This window comes from Sceloporus occidentalis, unplaced genomic scaffold, assembly GCF_023333645.1.
Source record: "Sceloporus occidentalis isolate IW3139 unplaced genomic scaffold, rSceOcc1.0.p SCAF_93, whole genome shotgun sequence".
Classification (NCBI taxonomy): domain Eukaryota; kingdom Metazoa; phylum Chordata; class Lepidosauria; order Squamata; family Phrynosomatidae; genus Sceloporus; species Sceloporus occidentalis.
The window spans coordinates 1,101,192-1,119,396 of record NW_028317073.1 but is presented as its reverse complement, the minus strand read 5'-3'; the positions used below and the strand labels follow the sequence as shown (position 1 = coordinate 1,119,396).

The window sequence follows — 18,205 nt, the reverse complement described above, 5'->3', positions numbered from 1 at the left end:
CCTGCTGTATACCGGGGCAGCAGTCTGCCTTCTGTCTCCCCCCCATTTAACACTCCCCCACCCCACACACACTTACCGGTGCTTCCAATTTCCTGCTGTATACAGGGGCAGCAGTCTTCCTTACGCTGCAGCCGGAAGGAGGTGTGGCTAGCAGCGGGGGTTGTCTGCGTCCATCGCGCAGTTCAGGGAACTCTGATCTCTGACAGTCGGGGAAGGTCTGCGCGATGGACGCAGACAACCCCCGCTGCTAGCCACACCTCCATCCAGCTGCAGCGGAAGTTATCTACGCGGATCGCGTGGACGTCAACCCGCTGCCCCGGCATACAGCAGGAAATTGGAAGCACCGGTAAGTGTGTGTGGGGTGGGGGGAGTGTTAAATGGGGGGGAGACAGAAGGATCCCGGTCCCCTGCAGCGGTGCGGGGGATCTGGATCTTAGTCTCATAGTCAGACCTCTATTTGAGGTCTGATTATAAGACGACCCCGATTAGAACCTTGTCTTATAATCGAGCAAATACGGTATATAATTTAAGTCATGCCAAGTTATATGCTGGTTATTTTTTTATTTTCCCAATTAAGAACTAAGAACAGATATGGTTAAAACATAACATCCTATACCATCATCAGAATATCATTCTTTATAGGTCTCAAGAGTCATTATTGAAACTTTTAAGAGATTTTATCTGAAACAAATCCCACTTAAGTTCCCAAAAATGTGATTGCTATAAAGATGAAGTAGAACAATTGTATTGACCTACCAGGTAAAGATAAGACATAGCAAAGTTGATATCAAAATTAGGACTTGATTAAACATGGCAGACTGTGTGCGTTGAATTGCTCTGTGAAGATCATTCTGAAAGTAGTAATGAGAAAATTATGTTAACTTTTAGTTGGTGATATTAGCTCTTTAAACACATTACAGAGTCTCCTTACATGTATTCTTCAAAGAATATCTAAATTTCACTGGATTGCTAATTTCCCATAAGTACAGGGAAAAAAATGATCTGCTCAACTATGGTAACTGGTAGAAATTAAGGTATAAATGGTTCAGCTGTCTTGTTTTCATGGTTAAAACTTGATTATAAATGTTTTTGTAAAGTTCTACTTCACACTTAGGTGTTTATTTTCTCCTACAAAGAACAAGGCCCTGCATTTCAAAATATACAGCAGTTAGAATATGTGATAGTAATATTGTATGTTTGCGATACTGGTAACAATACAATCAGCACAAATTGGGATTACAGTGAAATTAATATATGTGCAGCATGATTAATGAATCCTTATAAATTACACATTATAAATATATGCTTTAGAATCATAACAAGCTTGTAATGATCCTTCTTATTATCTGACACTAACACTGAAATAGCATTTATTGCTTTTCTTAACATATGAACTCATAGAAGGAAACCACAGAAACCAATGAATGATCCATTTGATTGCTCTACATTCAGTGCTTTGACCTTTTTTCCCTAATATGGCTCCTAGTATTTCAGTCAGAATAAACGTTATAGTTAAACAATGAACTGTTGACCAACTATATTAATTACAAGGACTAAGGGATCTTAATGTGGATAAGGAGAGAAAAGAGAGGAAGAAGACATTTACATACTTAAAGTGATTTAAAAATCCCTTAAGGACAATGGGCGGTCCCTAAACCCATTGAAAACAATGCACTTTGAGCCCGTACATGTACGGGCTTTGTCATTAAGTGGTTAAAAAGTGCAGGAAGGAAGTTTATTTCAAAGAAGAGAAATGGTTAGCACAAGAGGTCATACAATTAGATGGTTGGAGTTTTAGATGTAACGTAGGGAAGTTTTACATTACCGAGAAGGTTGTAGATAAATGGAACAGCTTCCCATCAGAAGTTGTAGAGGTTAATACAGTTGGGGAATTTAAACATGCATGGTATAGACATAAAACTATCATGAATCTAAGACAAGAACAAGGTCTGAGTCTTTACATCAGGAGAAAATATTATTTATTGTTTTATATAGCGCCTTCATATTCCATAGTGCACAATAGGCGCAATGATTCTTATCTGCCATCAAATTTAAACCTACCTACAATTGTTTTTCCAAATAATCCAATACAACTACAATTTCTAAGCATACATATATCATAATCACATCCTGTAAAATTCAGCTTGGGAACATTTGCATTTATTTTACTTACAATCATGTTTTCCAAAGCATGTTTTGCCAGCCAACAGTTAAGGAATACAGGAACAAATAGATTTCTTATTGGAGGCCAGAAAATCTAAGAACAGAAAAAAATCTATTAGCTGAAAGGATAGACTGTTACTGTAGAACATATGCTTGCAAAGAAAGATCTCAGTGCTGTATATTATGCTTAATATGTATGATATATTTGAAAATAATATATACCAATGTTTGAAAGTTAAAACCTTGAAACTTACATGCTTCTTTAACATGGCTTTTATTATAATTTATTGTTATTGATTGTTTCCAGAACAATGTGCAATTCACTGTCGAAACATTGTTTACAATATTTCAAGGTTAAATTAAATAGAAGTTATAAATTTCCTGATTGTATCAAAACAATGTTGGTAAGTAGAAAAATACAATATTTTGTTTCATTTTCATTTTACAGACAGTGCTCCATACACATGGATATGTGAGCATAAAAATGCAACATGTCCAGCTTAAAGTACCTGGGCCAATAAGTTATCCCCAGTATGATCATAACATACTTCTTGCAGACTCCTACATGTGACGAATTTCGGCAAATATGAATAAAACGATTTTCCCCTCGAAAATGAACACAAATTTTGAATTTAATTGAATGCTCCTTTTATTATTATTATCAGATTATCCTATAAAATTCCATTTATCTAGCACTCACTTGACGGAACACTTTATGTTCTTTGTTCTGCAACAATGCATTTATCATATCCTGTGTTTGAATCCTAAAGTAAAACGGTCAGGCCATTGTTGAGGAGTATAATCACATGTAATGGACAATTAAAAATGATTATACACAGCAGAAAAATATACCTTGAGGCATTTCAAACAAAGAGTTTTATAAATTGTGCAAAATATAATTTAATTGAAGGTCAAAAAAGCAAAAAAAGACGTGTTGCAAATTTGATCTTTCTTTTTCTTGTATGCGATCATTTCTGTGTTTGACCCCAGTATTTCATTTTTCGAATTAGAAAGTTAAGGTGATAAGACGACCCTGATTATAAGACGACCCCCCAAAATCTAAATATTAATTTAGGAAAAAAACAAAAAGCCTGAATATAAGACTACCCTATAGGAAAAAAAGTTTTTTTTAATTTCCTTTTATTTGCCAACCTGCCTCCCCAGTTATGCACATCTGCCCCCAGGGTTGCCACTCTGCCCCCAGAAATGCCTTATACCCCCTATTTGCCACTCTGCCCCATGATGTGCCTTTTAACCCTCTACATTCCACTCTGCCTCCAGAAATGTCTTATACCCTCCTATATGCCACTCTGCCCCATGATATGCTTTTTAACCCCCTATATGCCAGGGTGACATATAGGGGGTTAAAAGGCATATCATGGGGCAGAGTGGCATATAGGGGGTTAAAAGTCATTTCTGGAGGTATATATATATATATATATATATATATAACTGCTAACAGCAATCACACTCCTATCAAGCCAAGGCAGCCAGTACATGCTGGAACCTGGGGATGATAGGAGTGTGAGTACAGCCTCCCTATGCCATGCTACCACCACCACCCCCCTTACACATCCATGCTATCACACACACACTCATTCACAAACATTTAAATACTCATTCATTCCATTAATCACACATACTTGCTCAAAAACCCTCCCCCACCCCCTTACCTGAACTGCAGATCTCCCACTCGCAGACTTCTGGAAGGGCCCGGCTGTGCGAGCAACTTCTCTGGCCATGCCCCCAGAGGAAGGAGGGGGAGGCAGAATTATGTGACACTCTGCTAGCTTCCTGTTCTCCTGCTGCTAGTAGAAGAGACGCTGCTCGCGACCAAAGCACCGGTAAGCAGCCTGGCCCCAGCGGACGTTTTATGAGGTCTGATTATAAGACGAGGGGTATTTTTCAGAGCATTTGCTCTAAAAAAAACCTCGTCTTATAATCGAGCAAATATAGTAGTTTATCTGTTGCTATTACATCCAATATAATGGATTACTTTGATGGAGCATATTTTCAACTGTAATGAAGGAACTTTAAAGCTGGAGATTTTTTTCCTTCTCTTTTCTCTCAGAGTGTGTCTTGCCTTAATTTAGGAGCACAACATTTGGGGTCTTGGGGACATAAGTTAATGCAGACTCTACAGACAATAGTATCAGAAAACAAGATTTAAAGTCACGTAAGTGTTTAAGACCCTAGAGCTCCCTTCAATCAGATATACGGTACATATCCGAGCTCTTTACAGATTGGGTGACTAAATCACTTGTTCTTTGAATACATTTCTAAGTAGAAAACATTACAAACTTCTTTAAAACCAATAAGCCAATATCTTGGTGAACTTTTTGAACAGTAATAATAATGAAGAATTCAGAGGTAAAACCAAGGACTTATCAAGAAATGTGGTTTTCAGGCATAGCTAACTCCCTTTTAATTCATATTTTGTGTCTATGACATTAGCATTATTATGAGGGAATATTTGAGAAATATTTTCTAACCTAAATTGTGGAAACACATAGCTGAAGTTGACTTGTATTTAAGACAAATAAGGTTTTTTGCTCTAAAACAGAGTTAATTTCTGGTCACCTGGGGGTTATAGACACTATATAATTAAAGCATTGAGTTTGAAAGATAGAATTGCTTTTATAGTTATCCAGAGGCAGCAGGATTACAATCTGGTGCCATGCTGGTGTTCAGCAGGAGCGTGTAACATTAAAATGCTGTTAATATGTTTTTCATCATTTTCCCACAGAGATTCACCCAAAGCATTTTAAGTCAAACTACAAGCCAAAACTTTTTTCTTCAAAACTTGCATTTGTGGTATGTTTTTTAAGTTTATTACATTGGTGAGAACTGCTTCAGTTTACATTTGATATCAAACGATAACTTATACTGTTGATAATAATATGCAATCTCTTGAAAACAGCTTAAAACAGTAAAAAGGGTAATATTACATAAGCAGGGAATACTGATTATATTTGTGGCGATTTGGATTTGAAAAAATCTTGTTTTTTTCATTTTGTTTTGCTTACTTAGTCACCATGTGAGTAACAGTACTATACACAAATATACCCTTTGGATAAAAAAACTTCTACAGCCATATATCTTCCATGGGGCTGCCTTTTCCATGTGGCAAAGGGATCAGCTATATTTAAGGTCACAATGTCTGTTTTTGTCTACATACTGCCCATAGTAGGTAGGTGATGGTCTCAAAAAGTATGGATCAGTACTTTTAGCTAGAGACTGCAATATGTTTTTAATGCAAGGGGTGCTATAAAGAAAATGTAATCAATTACTTTGAGGGATCTTGAACAGAGGTTTGCCAAGAGTTCCATCATCTTTAAAGATGATGTACTTTTCCAGCAACAAAAGGTATATTTCAAAAATGGTGCAACGTAGATAATGTGGCCTTTTAGTCATACATGGCTCATTAAGTGTTATCGTCTTTTTTTCCAAGGGCTTCTTACATCACATTAGTAACATTTTCATGCTGCTAAAAGATTATATAAGAAGCTCTAACCAATGGAAAACACTATAATCTTACAATGTGGTTATTTTGTCCAATATGGTCTAGTGACAGTTCCCACTGTTAACTTCTACAAGTAAGAAAAGCTAATGAGTTTTAAATAGAACACAGACAATAAGCAGAAAGAAATGTGATAAAATGATGATTTTATCATGGTACGTGAGGTGTGTCTGAAGGTCTTTAATGCATCTGCTGCCAGACATCTTTGACGGCAACTGGGCAAATACATTAGTTTTTAAACACAGTATCATTTTCGCTGTGGTTTCTAGAAGTTCCCATCTAATTTGGTCAATGGATTTCTATAAAATCAAAACCAGCTATATGGCATTCATAGATTAACCCCTTAAAGACTAAGGTTGTTTTCCTTTGAAATCTTGCGGGACAAAGTATTTTTAGCACTTTTTTTTATATCTTTGTTGTCTTTGTCATAATTTCTTTCTTATTCTCTTATTTTTGAGAGAGTCATGGCTTTCATTTGAAACCATAGGGATATATAGAAATGCTAAATGTCAATAAAGCTCCCGGACCACAAGGGATTCACCCTCGGGTACTTAGGAAACGTAGCTCAGTAATTGACAAACTTTTATATTTAATTTTGAAGGATTCAATTGACTGGAAATGTACCATTGGATTGGAGAATAGCAAATGTGATGCCTTTGTTCAAGAAGGGGTCCTGTCCAGAACCAGGAAACTATTGACTGGTAAGCCTAACATCCATTGTAGGAAAACTGTTTATAGTTAACAGACGCAATCCAGGACTTTGTTTCAAATCACATTATTATTACACATATGCAACATGGATTTATGCGTAATAGGTCAAGTCAAAATAACTTATTGGCCTTATATTAAATGGTAAGTTTTATTATAGACCAAGGTAAAGCAGTGGATGTAATATACCTAGATTTTCCAAAGTTTTTAATACTGTACCACACTAAAAGTTACTTAGTAAACTAAGAAACTAAGGTATGTCGGATTTGAAAACCTATTTGTACTCAGATAGGGAGCTGGTTGAAAGACAGATTGATGAGGATGGTTGTAAATGGCATGGATTGGAAAAAAAAAGTCTTACGTGAAGTGCCTCAAGTTCTGTCCTTGGGCCGATTATTTTATATTTGTTTATCAATGACTTACTGGAGGCAATGTCTTATTTTTTGCAGATGACACAAAACTATGTACGGTGATGTATTGTATTTGTATAGCTAGATACTTACTGTTATTATGAATGGTACTGTGTTGATCATTTCTAATATAAATGGTATTCTCAAAATCTGCTCCCATATGTTTCCCTGAGGAGAGATAACAAGAAAGTTAATGGAACAAATACAACTTAAAAGTAAAGAATTCAATGATATTACTGTCAACATTTCTGGTAACAGCTATTAGGCACTGCAATAACATCTCCCACCTATGTAAACCTATTAAAATATATTTTTTCTACCTGTTCAACCAACATTCCCATTTAAATTTTTAGTGTACCCCAGAAATTATATATTGCTTTTTTCAAGAACGATTTGGACTCTTTTCAGATAACATTTTTATATATAGTTTAGCATCAATAATTAAGAGAGGGAAGAGAGAGAGACGAGAGAGAGCGAGACAGACAAAAGTATTGTGACACTTGACCATTACACCAACAGGGACTTTTACATTAATTTCTAGCTGTAACAGCTTCTACTCATCTAGGAAGGCTTTTCCCAATTTCCAAGATTTTAGATTTAAGATTTCTCATCATTAGAAGTAAGGGGCATAGCCCAACCTCTGAAAATCAGCCCCAGACCATTATCCCTCCTTTACCCAACTTTACAGGTGGTACAATGCAATCAGACAGGTACCAAACCCAGACTCGCCTATCAGCCAAATAGAAAAGCGTGATCCATCACTCCACAGAAGAGATTTCCACTGCTCCACAGTACAGTGGGCGCCTGCTTTACACCACTCGATTTTAGACAACTGTGATAATGGGTCAGATTTTGTCCATATAGTGTGTGTATTTATATACCATATTTATCACCATAACCCACAAAGGTGTATTTACATTTATGCTTATTATGCAGCCATTTAGCCATGCATCTCCGCAGTAGTGTGAATTTTCTGTGTTTTTTTCATATTCAGGGTTTCACTTGACAATATTTTAACACATTATGTGCATCTGCAGAGTCCAATAACACGTGTTCACTACGACTCCAGATTACACAAATACCCCACAGTAAAAACCGTACAGATTTTTCATGCTTTTTAGAAGTTATCCTATTTTTAGAAGTTATTGACAGTCATTTTTTACAGAGTTGACAAGGGTGAACCCTGCAGCTCAAATTTGGTATAAATTTGTTTTAGTTTATTTTTTCTCCCTCTGAGGTGAACCTCAGGTTATATATGCTGCTCATGTTACACATCAAGGGCATGATACAGGTTTAACCCTCTATTCTGCAGACAATAAATACATTAAATTAAAAAACCTTGTTGCATAGATGTTGTTCCTTTTTCAGGGGTGAACACCACTGTGCAACTGGGATGAACCCCTCTTTGTGATTTTGTGGGATCTTGCTGAAGCAGGATTTATTTATAACCCTAGTGGCCTCTGCATTTCAATTCCCCTTTATTGTTGGGATTCATTAGCAGCTCAGTATCTGACCTGCATTTATTCAAATTTGGGTACACCCCAGTTGGCAGCTATTTGGGCGAACACCTTAGGAAGACATGTCCGATTTTCTTTATTGTTTTTGTGTTTTCTGCTTTAGACCTTAGTGTTGATCTGAGATCACACTTTCCATTGTCAGTTGTGGATGCTCCCTCAGATCATCTTCAAGATATACAGGCCCTTATCAACGCCTCAGTGGCATCATCTGTAGAAAAGGCCTTGGCCAAGCTGCTACCCCCTTGGAGTCCCCATCTAGCCATGATGCTAGAAGAATGTATAAGCCTGACATGGATGGTCCAGGTGAGGAGACAGGGGACCCTAATAAGAAATACTGGAAGGGTGTGCGTTCATCTTTGGGCACATTTAAGGGCAAGGCTCCTAAGCAGCCCTAACAAAGACCCTTGGGTTTTCTACTCGTCCTTTCACCTCGGAAGATAAAGACGAACCCGGCCTCCCGCTGACAGTGCTTGACACTTGGCAAGCGGGGGACAATTCGGCCTCTGAAGATGACTGTTTTGACATTTCTCAATTCAATGAGGATTATTCTGTGGAATATGAATATCCTGCAGAAAGGGATACATTGCTGGACAGCAGCCATACGTCATCCTCAATCTTCTGAGTGGTCACTCCCTAATCATCTGGCTCAGTACGTGCACTTCTGGGGTTGGTAAGCTTTGGACAAGGAGGTCCACAGGAGACTGAAGGTGGAATGTCCCAGACCTAACCTCCCAGATAAGGTATTGGCTACACCGATTTTTGATAATGTTGTTGGGGTATTTATGGCCAGGTCGGGCAGAGATCCCCGGAAGAGAATCGAGAAAGGGTTACGTGCAACTCAAGACAAGTTGCTCGATGTGTGTGGCCCATTATCACGTATTCTCCTCCTGGTAGACAAAGCCATGTCCCAGGGATCGACCGTGGACACAACGGACATCAGAAAATGCCTTCTGTCTGCCTTCCCTGCCGGTAAGTCAATTGCTTTGTTTCCCCAGGCCTGGCAAATTCCAGATTCATGGGTCCTTCACACAGTCCAAAGGTATGTTATAGATTTTTTCACAGAACCAGTTCAACAGGTCAGACCTCCCCCAATGGTGTTATCGCTAGATCAACAACTGGTAGATGCAGAGATTCAGGACAAGGACACCAAAGGGGATGGGGTGCATCATGTTCAGAGGGAGCTAGGGCGGCGACAGAGAATGGCCTTCACATCAACTGGTTGGAATTGATAGCGGGCTCATTCACCATTCGCAGCTTCACAAATCATCTATCAAATTGTTGCATTCTACTTCGTATGGACAACGTATCCGCAGTTCAGTACATCAACTAATTGAGCAGGACTCGCTCCAAAACTCTTGCGGAAGTGACCAAGGATATTTTCCAGTTTTGCTTTCAAAGCAACATCTCAATCAGGGCCACGTATCTCCCGGGTGAGATCAATCTGATTGGATTGGTTCTCTCGCCATTGGAGAGACACCAGCGATTGGACCCTTCATGACACAGTTTTCTCGTCTACGAGGATGTTTGGTACTGGACCTGTTCGCCTCCCGGTCACACTGTCAACTCCCTGTCTTCTTCAGTTGGCTCCCAGATCCGAATTGTGTGGCCATGGACACGTTTCTTCAGCCTTGGCCTCTCCAGGGTGTGTATGCGTTTCCACTGTTTGCCATGATTCCGAGAGTTGTTCACCAGGTTCGGTGACAGGTAGTGTCCATTCTTCTTGTCACACCATTATGGCAGAGCCATGCTTGGTTCCCCCGACCTATTAGATCTAACGTTCAGGGATCCATTACTTCTCCCGCCGTTCACCGGTCTTTTGCGGGATCTGTTGGGGAACCAACATCCCCTTGCGTTAGTGGCTTGGGCAATTTCAGGGGATCATGGAATGTCAGTGGCCTATCGCAAACAACAAAAGAGTTTCTTTGGGATTCGTGGGCACTCGCATGGCCGCTTGGAATCTCTGGAGTGATTGGTGTTTGGAACGGGATTGCGGGATTGCGATCCCTTTACGGCACCTGTCTCCTCCATTTTGAACTTCTTGCCCCATAGGTTTTCTTTGGGAAAATCTTTCCGTTCCTTGCACTTGCCACATCTGCTATATCAGCGGCTCACATTTCGGTTAATGGAATCCTGGTGGGTCAACACCTGTTGGTATGCCATCTACTTAGAGGTATTAAGTTGGCTTGGCCTCCTCAAACTAAATATACCAGGGAGAACCAATGTGACCTTCCGGTGCTCCACCATAAAAGGCCCGGGGGAGTATCGGGCAGTACAGCGGAGGTGGTCTGTGCGCATTGCGCAACGTTCGTCGGCTGCCAGAAAGGAGGATCTGCTGCAGCGCTGCAGGGGACCCGGATCATTCTCTCTGTCGGCCGGTGGGCGATGAGCTGGAAGGTCATGTCACGCCGGCGCTCCATCATAGAAGCCCCAGCAGAAGTCCAACGGCTGTCAGAGAGAAGGACTCAGGTCCCCTGCAGCGCTGCAACGATCTGGATCTTAGTCATATAGTCCTATATTGGCTGTGAAAAAAACCTTGTCCTATATTTGAGCAAATACGGTATAATAAACATCCCAATTTAGAGGGCATGTCAATATTTAGCCAAGAACTTTCATTCCTTTTGAGAGTAGTTTTGTAAATGCAATGCGTGGTCCTTTTTTCTTAAACTATACAAAAGAATGCGTTATATCCTGATAACAGATAAGCTACCGAATTTGCTTGAATATAAGACACTTTTTATTTATCCACTGGATGCCCCCACTAGACACCAGTTAGCATGGAGCACTGGGGGGAAGTCTGGGATGAATTGATAAGTCTAGGGGGGCAGAGTGGCAAGCCGGGGTTAGATGTGCATAACTGGGGGAGAGGTTGGTAGATAAAAGAAAATAAAAAGAAGAATTTTTCTCAATCATAGTTTTTATTTAATATGAAAAAATAGTTTACGTTTGAATTAATATTTACTAGTAAAACCTTTTTCCTATAGGGTAGTCTTAGATTTAGACTTTTTCTTCCTTCCTTTTTAATATTCAAATTTTGAGGAGGTCGTCTTATAATCAGGGTCACTTTATAATCAAGCAAATTCTGTAATTTATTATACTATATTTGGTGATATAGGTGAGGTCCTGTAATGTGTGTTTGATGGCTATATATATATATAAATGCCAATAATATGCTTATAAACAGTGAGAAATATACCGTATTTGCTCGATTATAAGACGAGGTTTTATAATCGGGGTCGTCTTATAATCAGACCTCAAATAGGTCTGACTATGAGACGACTAAGATCCAGATCCCCCGCAGCTGCAGGAGACCTGGATCCTCCTGTCTCCCCCCCCCACCCCACTTACCAGTGCTTCTGAGTTCCCGGTGTGTAGCTGGGGCAGCGTGTTGGGGCAGCGGAGTTCCCCGCACCGGTGCCGGTGCGGGGAACTCTGATCTCTGACAGTTGGGGAAGGTCTGCGCGATGGACGCAGACAACCCCCGCTGCTAGCCACACCTCCTTCTGACTGCAGCGGAAGTGCGTGGGATCTACACGCTGCCCCGGCTACATGACAGGGAAGTCAGAAGTCACAGTGGCATTTAGAGGGTTAAAAGGCATATCAGGGGCAGATGTGCATAACTGGGGGGCAGGTTGGAAAATAGAAGGAAATTATAGAGCCAAAATATTTTTCTCAATCATAGCTTTTATTAAAAAAAAATTAGTTTAGATGAATTAACATTTACTGGTAAAACTTTTTTCCTATAGGGTCGTCTTTTATTCAGGCTTTTTCTTTTTTTCCTAAATTAATATTCGGATTTGGGGGGTCGTCTTATAATCAGGGTCGTCTTATAATCGAGCAAATACGGTATTTGTAAATAAAATTATATAAATAAAACTAGGCAAATGACCATGGGGTGACACAATTACCTTTACTACCACTAAAGCAGCAGTGTGGTAGTTGCTAAAGCAGCAGATTGGATCCTTTATTGTGTGGCTGTGGGCTGGATTTAAGCGGCCATCAGTTACAACAGTATAAAACCGGAGAGTACCGCTGAAGTACCAGGGTTGCTTTTCAGCTCTAGTAAGACACTGCTTATTATACCGTCTAAGAAAGTGTCCCTCATTGAAATGTTAGGACATACAGGGTGCTTCCAAAGGGCAACATTTTTATTAATTCTCAAGCAAACAGAGGGTGCAGTTTTGTGCTTAGCACTTTCCATTTACATTTCTAATCATGTTTTTTTTCTTTCTTTTTTCCCCAATATAAATATTAAACAAATCAATTTTTATTACATGTGGGATAGATAAACCCCCATACTTACATTTTCACTTGGTCAATAGCCGAGATATTCTCTTTTTCTTCCAAATACATTTCAAAAATAAACATTGAAACTGTTGCAGAGTCTTATATGGTACTATCAGGAGGATTGTTCAAATAGGTAAGTTTTGGTATAAGTATTAATCATGTTGAGTCTGCTTATCCACGATAAATTATAATTAGCCCATTCATTTAGATGGTGCAATAAAGTTTTAAACAAATTTTCATAATTTTAGTTTATTAATTAAAACTGAATATCTGCAAAAGTGCCCATCTGGTTAAAATGGCCGTTTAATGCGCGTGTTAAAACACACCAAAGGGTTGTGGCAGAAACGTTGCCATTATCATTATGTTCTATATAGTTCTGAACAAATTTGGTTTAGCATCAGTTTAAGTAATCATTCATTCAGTCTCCAGTTACTCCTATTAACATATTGTGAGTCTGTTTTCAGGGGTCTGTCCTGGGTCCTTAGGGGTCTATCCTGGGTCCACTTCTTTTTAATTTATTTATAAATGATCTCCCAGGCTGCATTGAGAGCCATGTCACAGTTTTTGCTGATGACACAAAATTAGGCAGGGTAATTCAGACTAATCTGGATGTTTCTTCTTTGCAGGAAGATTTAGACAGAGTTGGGGACTGGGCGTGCAAGTGGCAGATGAGGTTTAACATAGATAAATGCAAAGTTATGCATTATGGTAAAAATAATAAAAATGCAACCTATACTATGAATAGAATATGCTTGGGGAAAACTACCAATGAGAAGGATTTAGGAAAAATGGTAGACAACAGACTTGCCAACAGTGTGCAATGCCAGCAAGCAGCTGCAAGGTTTTGGCATGCATAAAAAGAGGTATTGATTCACGGGAGGAGGATATCATCTTGCCTCTTTACAGGTCTATGGTAAGACTTCACCTTGAAAAGTGCAAAGGAGGGCTACTAGTTATGAAGAGAGACTAAAAAAGTTAAAATTATATACACTGGAAAAATAGCGTCTTAGAGGGGATATGAAAACATTATATAAATATATGCAGGGCCAATATAAAGAGCTCTTCAGTGACCTGTTCATTAACAGAAATGTACAAAGTACAAGAGGTCACCCTCTGTCACTGGAAGGGTGGAGATTTCATAGATGACAAAGGAAGGGATTCTTTACAGTAAGGACAATAAAGGTATGGAATTCACCGCCTAGGGAGGTGGTGTTATCAAATACATTAGATGCCTTCCAAAGGGGTCTGGATATTTTTTTAGAAAGGCATGACATACAGGGCTATAAATAGAATTAATATTTTAGAGCTTCTTGATCCAAGGAGAAATCTGATTGCCCTTTTGGAGTCAAGAAGGATTTTTTGCCTTCTTTTGGATCAAGAATAGGAAGGTTAGGTAGAAGGGTTGAACTTGATAGACTTATGTACTATGTAACTATGTTTTCGAATCCATAACTGGAGAATTGTCCGATCACGTAAATGGGCCTATTTTTATTTTGCTAATGTTATGTATTGCGATAATAACAAATAATGGATTTTTGGTGCGCACCTAATCCACTTCTGCCTATCCAGCCTCACACTCCAACAGTGCTGCTTTAAGAATACCTAGAGGTGTGAGCACAGTGTAAATTGAAAAAGGGATTAGCCATACTAGCGTTCACTCAGGCAGTGACAAAACAACTTGAAAGTCACAGGGTGCAGCTCCGTAAGTCGAGGAAGACATCGGGAAGCAACAGATCACTCATATCTTAAAATCAGGACTATAGAAGACTTTTAAATCAAGTATAAATATAAGACATACTATATGTTGCTTAACCCCTTAATGACAATTGCCGGTTCTGGCACGGCACGGAAAATCAAGTCGTTTACGACAAATGACGTGCCAGGTCCGGCATGTCTTTAAACGGGTGCAGAAAGCACCCTCGAGGCATTCAGCAACGCCACGATCGGCACCAGGGGCCATGTCTGGCCCCTCCCCGGGGCGTCAACATCCGCCATATATTGTATGGTGGCGGACGCCCATTTTAAAAGCGTTTAGGAGGCGATCAACGATCACCTCCTAAACTTAAATGGTGTCGCTGGAATGCCTCGATCAGGAGGCATCCAGCGACACCAAACACTTACCCCAGGATGGACTGTCACAGCCTTCAGCAAGATGGCGGCGGCCCGGGAAAAAAAATAATAAAGATGAAAAAGTTCACTAGATGGTCTCAAGACCCTCTAGAGAACTCTGGCTCCACTTGCAGGTTGAATACAGGTACTGCATTCAACCACGCAAGTCAATGGAGCCCAGCTTTCTAATCACAGTGTGATTAGTAAAAATAAATTAAAAAAAATAATAAAATTAATAATAATTAGAAAAAAATGGTAAAAAAAACAGTAAAATGTAAAAATTATTTCCCACTGATGTCACTATCAGGGGAACCTTCAAGTTGAAAAAAAAAATTAATTTTTTTTAAAAAAAGGCAAAAAAAATTAAAATATATATATAAAAAATATATTTTTGTGAGCAAGTCCTAAAATTAGCACATTAGCTTAAAACAATTCTCGCATGGAAAGAGTTAAAATACTGGCATATTAAATGCCCATGGGGTGTCTACTTTTAAAAAATGTATGATTTGATGGGGTAAATTGAATTGGCCGGGTTCAACAATGTCCCAATTAACACGGGGGGAAGGATGGCCACACATCTAATTTCCAATTAGAAAAATGCACACGTACCAAATGTGGCCTTTTAGTTCCCCCAAAAAATGACAAACCCATGCATGTGGGGTATCACTGTACTCAGGAGATGTTGCTGAACACATATTGGGGTGTCGTGTGACAGTGACATATACCAGGAGCTGTAAATTCATACATAACATAGGTGTGTGGGGGAAAAATACACACAAAAGAATACTACTGCAAACTTTGAAAAAATTCTGGTGGTAAAATGTGTGCATGCAAAGAGTTAAAATACCAGCATTTAAAATACCCTGGGGTGTCTAGTTTTCAAAAATATATGGTTTTGTTGGGCACACTGAAATGGCCCGGCTCAAAGATGTACCAAATAGGGCATGGGCAGTGGATCCCCAAATGCCAAAGTTCAACATTGAAAAATGCGCATGCCCCAAATGTGGCCCTTTTGCCCCCAAACAGCCAGGCAAAATCATTCATGTGAGGTATCGCTGTACTCAGGAGATGTTGCTGAACACATATTGGGGTGTTTTATGACATATACCAGAACCTTTTAATTCATACCTAAAGTAAAATGTGTGTGAAAAAACAAATGCAAAAAAAATTACTACCATAAAGTTTGACAAAGGCTGATGGTAGAATTAGTGCTTGGAAAGGGTTAAAATACTAGCATTTGGAATACCCTGGGCTGTCTAGTTTTCAAAAATATATGACTTGATGGGGTAAATTGCATTGGCCGGCTTCAAAGATACCCGAAATGGCACATGGGGGAAAGAATTACCAGATTTGGAAAAAATGGCTTTGAAATAGCAAAACGCTACATGTACTTATTGCCCTATAATGTGTAGAAAAAAGCAAAAAAACATAAAAACATTGGGTATTTCTAAACTCAGGACAAATAGTAGAATCTATTTAGCAGGTTTTTTCATTACCTTTTATAGATGAGTAAAAGATTTTTCAACTAAAAGTTAGAAACTGAAAAAAACAATATCTAATGTGTGTGGGTTCAGTAAACGGGAAAGAAGAAAATTACAGCTAAACACGAGCAGCGCAGAAATGTTAAAACAGCCATTGTCACGAAGGGTACAAAAAGTAAAATCAGCCTTTGTCACGAAAGGGGTTAAACCTACCTTATAGCTGAGGTAACTAAGCAGAATTGTTTCAAAAAGGCTGATCAGTGCCACTGTAACCTGAAAGGTAAACATCAGAGACAAGATAATTGTTCAATTTTTTTCTAGCCAGCTCACAGGATTGTCCTCTTCACTGTTCAGTTTCTGTATCTGGCTCCCCTCCCACGATGTGTTATAGTGGTCCTATCACCATACCAACAATGAAATGGTCCTTTTTATTACATCACTGAGTTGTTTGCTATAATGATGAGACTACTTTTCAAATTTTGCAGAAGAATACCTTATAACTATAATACATGTCTTAAATACTAGTTAATTCAGCTGATTCCATAATTCACATTTTGTATCATCATATATAGAATTAAATATATTCATACATGTAAATTATCTCATAGTGTGGCTGATTAACAATAACAAAAATGTGCAGTCTTTCCTGACCTGAATCGCTGTTTATGAAGGCAATTGGGATTGTATGACATATGTAAATAAATTAATAATTAAGAAAATTAGCTTTATTGGTACAAAGTATAGAATATTGAATGAAAAATGGTTATATGCGTCTTACCTGCAACCCCCACAGGGGTAAGCTTCTCTGTACCCATAATATATGAGACCTAGAAAAACAGTGAAATGTGTTAAATTAATTACTAATAGTTTTACATCACATTATTAGGGTATTAATACTAAAGTGGTGATCAAAATCATGTTTCTATTTTTGGTGTGTTTTATTTGGTCCAACATTTGACTTAAATTTGAGGGTATATTATTGGACACTGCACAACAAATGTAAATATATTTATTTAGAAATTGTTCCTTTGTAGTCCGATTCCCCTAACACATTCATGGAACAATTGTCGTCTTGCTAAGTCAAACTCGTTTAATAGAACGAAGAAGATGCTAAAATCTTCCACTTAATTGGTAAAATATAGAATTTGTGTTAATAAGGTGGATTTGAGGAGGCACAGTGCAATATATCTAGCATTGTTTAATGACATCAATAGTTTTCAAGGTTCAATGTGTGTGACAACACAATACTGCTGCATTGATCTAGACTAAATGATGTCATCCCAGAACTGCCATTGTACTCTGCTGCTTTCAGTATGTCTCTATATCTCTTTCCTTTTTAATCATCTCACAACAAGATACTCTTCAATTAGTTCTCCCTGTATTTCCAGGTAGTTTACAACATATCACTCAGTAAATTTGGCAATGGCCCCAGTTTAAAGTACATGCAGCAGATGAGATATGCCTTTATGAATGAAGCGTTCCCGCTGCCATTGGGAAACTAATGACTATTATGTGATCAAAATATTGGATGTTTACTTTTGTGAAAAGGGGTTGTAAAATAGTAAAATACATCCTAAAATTATGTAAATAAATAAGCCCTAGAGTAGACGTCTACAACCATTATGTTTTCCAGGGATGTCTATTACGTTAAATGGTTTTATGGGCAACCATATTAAAATCCTGTTCACATGGGCCGATTGTCATATCAGCATCATTTATAACCACTATTTTCACCCTTTGATTTTTATAGCAGGATTGGAAACGAAATGTAGAAACATAGAATTTGACAGCAGATAAGGACCTTTCAGTGCATCTAGTAGAAAAAACATAAACCTTATTTGCGCCTAGGTCTTGCTTTATATTTAGGATATCCTTATGTCTCTCCCATACATGTTTTAATCTTCTTGCTATAATGACCTTTCCCACTTTTGCTGGAAGGCTGTACTCCTTCCTTAGTGAACTGCGATGCTCTTTGTATGCATCTGCTTCAGGAAACAAAATGCTAAATTTCAG

The 18,205-nt window shown here is 38.6% G+C and overlaps 1 protein-coding gene across 3 annotated transcripts in view; it reads right to left on the bottom strand.

Annotated features, from left to right (window-relative positions):
* Nucleotides 1-18,205, bottom strand: part of LOC149284420 (potassium channel subfamily T member 2-like) — a 182,700-nt gene that overhangs the window by 72,148 nt on the left and 92,347 nt on the right. For all 3 annotated transcript variants that reach the window (XM_089496717.1, XM_089496718.1, XM_089496719.1), the window contains exons 4-8: nucleotides 16,971-17,019; nucleotides 16,406-16,465; nucleotides 6,895-6,969; nucleotides 2,174-2,257; nucleotides 757-851 (exon numbers count right to left, since the gene is read on the bottom strand). In XM_089496717.1, coding sequence (XP_089352843.1) covers nucleotides 757-851; nucleotides 2,174-2,257; nucleotides 6,895-6,969; nucleotides 16,406-16,465; nucleotides 16,971-17,019 — 363 coding nt within the window. The remainder of the gene's footprint in view (nucleotides 1-756; nucleotides 852-2,173; nucleotides 2,258-6,894; nucleotides 6,970-16,405; nucleotides 16,466-16,970; nucleotides 17,020-18,205) is intronic.